At 49.4% G+C, this 4,130-nt stretch overlaps 1 protein-coding gene across 1 annotated transcript; it reads left to right on the forward strand.

Annotated features, from left to right (window-relative positions):
- Positions 1-3,088: 3,088 nt before the first annotated feature.
- LOC138356447 (uncharacterized) lies at positions 3,089-4,065 on the forward strand. The gene is made up of 2 exons (XM_069312603.1): positions 3,089-3,691; positions 4,027-4,065. Exons 1-2 carry the CDS (start codon positions 3,089-3,091, stop codon positions 4,063-4,065), a joined length of 642 nt encoding a protein of 213 aa, XP_069168704.1.
- The last annotated feature ends 65 nt before the right edge of the window (positions 4,066-4,130 follow it).

The following is a 4,130-nucleotide window of genomic DNA, read 5'->3' on the forward strand; positions in this document are numbered from 1 at the left end:
AGAGTGGGGAGTGGCCAGTACAGTGGTCAATGTTGACGGAGAGTGGGGGAGTGTCCACTACAGTGGTCAATGTTGACGGAGAGTGGGGAGTGTCCACTACAGTGGTCAATGTTGACGGAGAGTGTCCACTACAGTGGTCAATGTCGGCGGAGTGTGGGGAGTGTCCACTGCAGTGGTCAATGTTGACGGAGAGTGTCCACTACAGTGGTCAATGTTGGCGGAGAGTGGGGGAGTGTCCACTACAGTGGTCAATGTTGGCGGAGAGTGGGGAGTGTCCAATACAGTGGTCAATGTTGGCGGAGAGTGGGGGAGTGTCCACTACAGTGGTCAATGTTGGCGGAGAGTGGGGGAGTGTCCACTACAGTGGTCAATGTTGGCGGAGAGTGGGGGAGTGTCCACTACAGTGGTCAATGTTGGCGGAGAGTGGGGGAGTGTCCACTACAGTGGTCAATGTTGACGGAGAGTGTCCACAACAGTGGTCAATGTTGACGGAGAGTGGTGAGTGTCCACTACAGTGGTCAATGTCGGCGGAGAGTGGGGAGTGTCCACTACAGTGGTCAATGTTGACGGAGAGTGGGGAGTGTCCACTACAGTGGTCAATGTCGGCGGAGTGTGGGGAGTGTCCACTGAAGTGGTCAATGTTGACGGAGAGTGTCCACTACAGTGGTCAATGTCGGCGGAGAGTGGGGAGTGTCCACTACAGTGTTCAATGTTGACGGAGAGTGTCCACTACAGTGGTCAATGTTGACGGAGAGTGGGGAGTGTCCAGTACAGTGGTCAATGTTGACGGAGAGTGGGGAGTGTCCACTACAGTGGTCAATGTTGGCGGAGAGTGGGGAGTATCCACTACAGTGGTCAATGTTGACGGAGAGTGGGGAGTGTTCAGTACAGTGGTCAATGTTGACGGAGAGTGGGGAGTGTCCACTACAATGGTCAATGTTGACGGAGAGTGGGGAGTGGCCAGTACAGTGGTCAATGTTGACGGAGAGTGGGGGAGTGTCCACTACAATGGTCAATGTTGACGGAGAGTGGGGGAGTGTCCACTACAATGGTCAATGTTGACGGAGAGTGGGGGTGTGTCCACTACAGTGGTCAATGTTGGCGGAGAGTGGGGGGGGTGTCCACTACAGTGGTCAATGTTGACGGAGAGTGGGGAGTGTCCACTACAGTGGTCAATGTTGACGGAGAGTGGGGGGGTGTCCACTACAGTGGTCAATGTTGGCGGAGAGTGGGGAGTGTCCACTACAGTTGTCAATGTTGACGGAGAGTGGGGAGTGTCCACTACAGTGGTCAATGTTGACGGAGAGTGGGGGAGTGTCCACTATAGTGGTTAATGTTGACGGAGAGTGGGGAGTGTCCACTACAGAGGTCAATGTTGACGGAGAGTGTCCACTACAGTGGTCAATGTTGACGGAGAGTGGGGAGTGTCCAGTACAGTGGTCAATGTTGACGGAGAGTGGGGAGTGTCCACTACAGTGGTCAATGTTGACGGAGAGTGGGGAGTGTCCACTACAGTGGTCAATGTTGGCGGAGAGTGGGGAGTGTCCACAACAGTGGTCAATGTTGACGGAGAGTGTCCACTACAGTGGTCAATGTTGGCAGAGAGTGGGGGAGTGTCCACTACAGTGGTCAATGTTGACGGAGAGTGTCCACTACAGTGGTCAATGTTGACAGAGAGTGTCCACTACAGTGGTGAATGTTGACGGAGAGTGGGGAGTGTCCACTACAGTGGTCAATGTTGGCGGAGAGTGGGGAGTGTCCACAACAGTGGTCAATGTTGACGGAGAGTGTCCACTACAGTGGTCAATGTTGGCAGAGAGTGGGGGAGTGTCCACTACAGTGGTCAATGTTGACGGAGAGTGTCCACTACAGTGGTCATGGTTGACGGAGAGTGTCCACTACAGTGGTGAATGTTGGCGGAGAGTGGGGAGTGTCCAGTACAGTGGTCAATGTTGGCGGAGAGTGGGGGAGTGTCCACTACAGTGGTCAATGTTGACGGAGAGTGGGGAGTGTCCAGTACAGTGGTCAATGTTGGCGGAGAGTGGGGGAGTGTCCACTACAGTGGTCAATGTTGGCGGAGAGTGGGGAGTGTCCACTACAGTGGTCAATGTTGGCGGAGAGTGGGGGAGTGTCCACTACAGTGGTCAATGTTGGCGGAGAGTGGGGAGTGTCCACTACAGTGGTCAATGTCGGCGGAGAGTGTCCACTACAGTGGTCAATGTCGGCGGACAGTGGGGAGTGTCCACTACAGTGGTCAATGTTGACGGAGAGTCGGGGAGTGTCCAGTACAGTGGTCAATGTTGACGGAGAGTGGGGAGTGTCCACTACAGTGGTCAATGTTGGCGGAGAGTGGGGGAGTGTCCACTCCAGTGGTCAATGTTGACGGAGAGTGGGGAGTGTCCAGTACAGTGGTCAATGTTGGCGGAGAGTGGGGAGTGTCCAGTACAGTGGTCAATGTTGGCGGAGAGTGGGGGAGTGTCCACTACAGTGGTCAATGTTGGCGGAGAGTGGGGGAGTGTCCACTACAGTGGTCAATGTTGGCGGAGAGTGGGGGAGTGTCCTGTACAGTGGTCAATGTTGATGGAGAGTGGGGAGTGTCCAGTACAGTGGTCAATGTTGGCGGAGAGTGGGGAGTGTCCAGTACAGTGGTCAATGTTGGCGGAGAGTGGGGAGTGTCCAGTACAGTGGTCAATGTTGACGGAGAGTGAGGAGTGTCCAGTACAGTGGTCAATGTTGGCGGAGAGTGGGGGAGTGTCCACTACAGTGGTCAATGTTGGCGGAGAGTGAGGGAGTGTCCACTACAGTGGTCAATGTTGGCGGAGAGTGGGGAGTGTCCAGTACAGTGGTCAATGAAGTGAGTCAACTTATGTGCCCAATAACATATCACATTACTTATACTCAAAATTAGTTAACACATTTTGTATAACCAAAATATGTCTCACTGTCAGACACCGTCGTGGTGAGACCTTTAACACAACCACCAAGCTTCTTCCCTGCGGCCGTTCCTGCACTACTGATAATGGTGAGCTTATTGGTGATATAATGGTGAGGTTATTGGTGATATAATGGTGAGGTTATTGGTGATATAATGGTGGATATACCTGGTGATATAATGGTGAATATACCTGGTGATATAATGGTGGATATACCTGGTGATATAATGGTGGATATACCTGGTGATATAATGGTGAATATACCTGGTGATATAATGGTGGATATACCTGGTGATATAATGGTGAATATACCTGGTGATATAATGGTGGATATACCTGGTGATATAATGGTGGATATACCTGGTGATATAATGGTGAATATACCTGGTAATATAATGGTGAATATACCTGGTAATATAATGGTGGATATACCTGATGATATAATGGTGGATATACCTGGTGATATAATGGTGAATATACCTGGTAATATAATGGTGAATATACCTAGTGATATAATGGTGAATATACCTGGTGATATAATGGTGGATATACCTGATGATATAATAGTGGATATACCTGATGATATAATGGTGGATATACCTGATGATATAATGGTGGATATACCTGATGATATAATGGTGAATATACCTGGTGATATAATATTGGATATACCTGATGATATAATAGTGGATATACCTGGTGATATAATGGTGGATATACCTGATGATATAATGGTGGATATACCTGATGATATAATGGTGAATATACCTGGTGATATGATTTTTCTTCAGGGATATACCTGCGCGGGCCCTAAGCCTCTGGCTGGCCCACTAAGTGTTGCTTGTTTCTGTTTTACTTGGGCGGAGTGTGAGTATTTATGACTTGTATGGTCGCTTCAGTAAGATTTTGTCCCATGTGTTTAACAACTTCTGCTCTGTTGAATCTTAGTTGAAACCTTAATAGGTTAGTAACTCTGCACTGTGTTAGATAATGTTCCAGTGGTCTGTTGTGTTTGTAACTCTGCACTGTGTTAGATAATGTTCCAGTGGTCTGTTGTGTTTGTAACTCTGCACTGTGTTAGATAATGTTCCAGTGGTCTGTTGTGTTTGTAACTGTGCACTGTGTTAGATAATGTTCCAGTGGTCTATCGGGCATTACTCCACAGTGCTGACATTTCCTCTCATCTTCCGGAACCTG

This window comes from Procambarus clarkii, chromosome 72 (genome assembly GCF_040958095.1).
Source record: "Procambarus clarkii isolate CNS0578487 chromosome 72, FALCON_Pclarkii_2.0, whole genome shotgun sequence".
Classification (NCBI taxonomy): domain Eukaryota; kingdom Metazoa; phylum Arthropoda; class Malacostraca; order Decapoda; family Cambaridae; genus Procambarus; species Procambarus clarkii.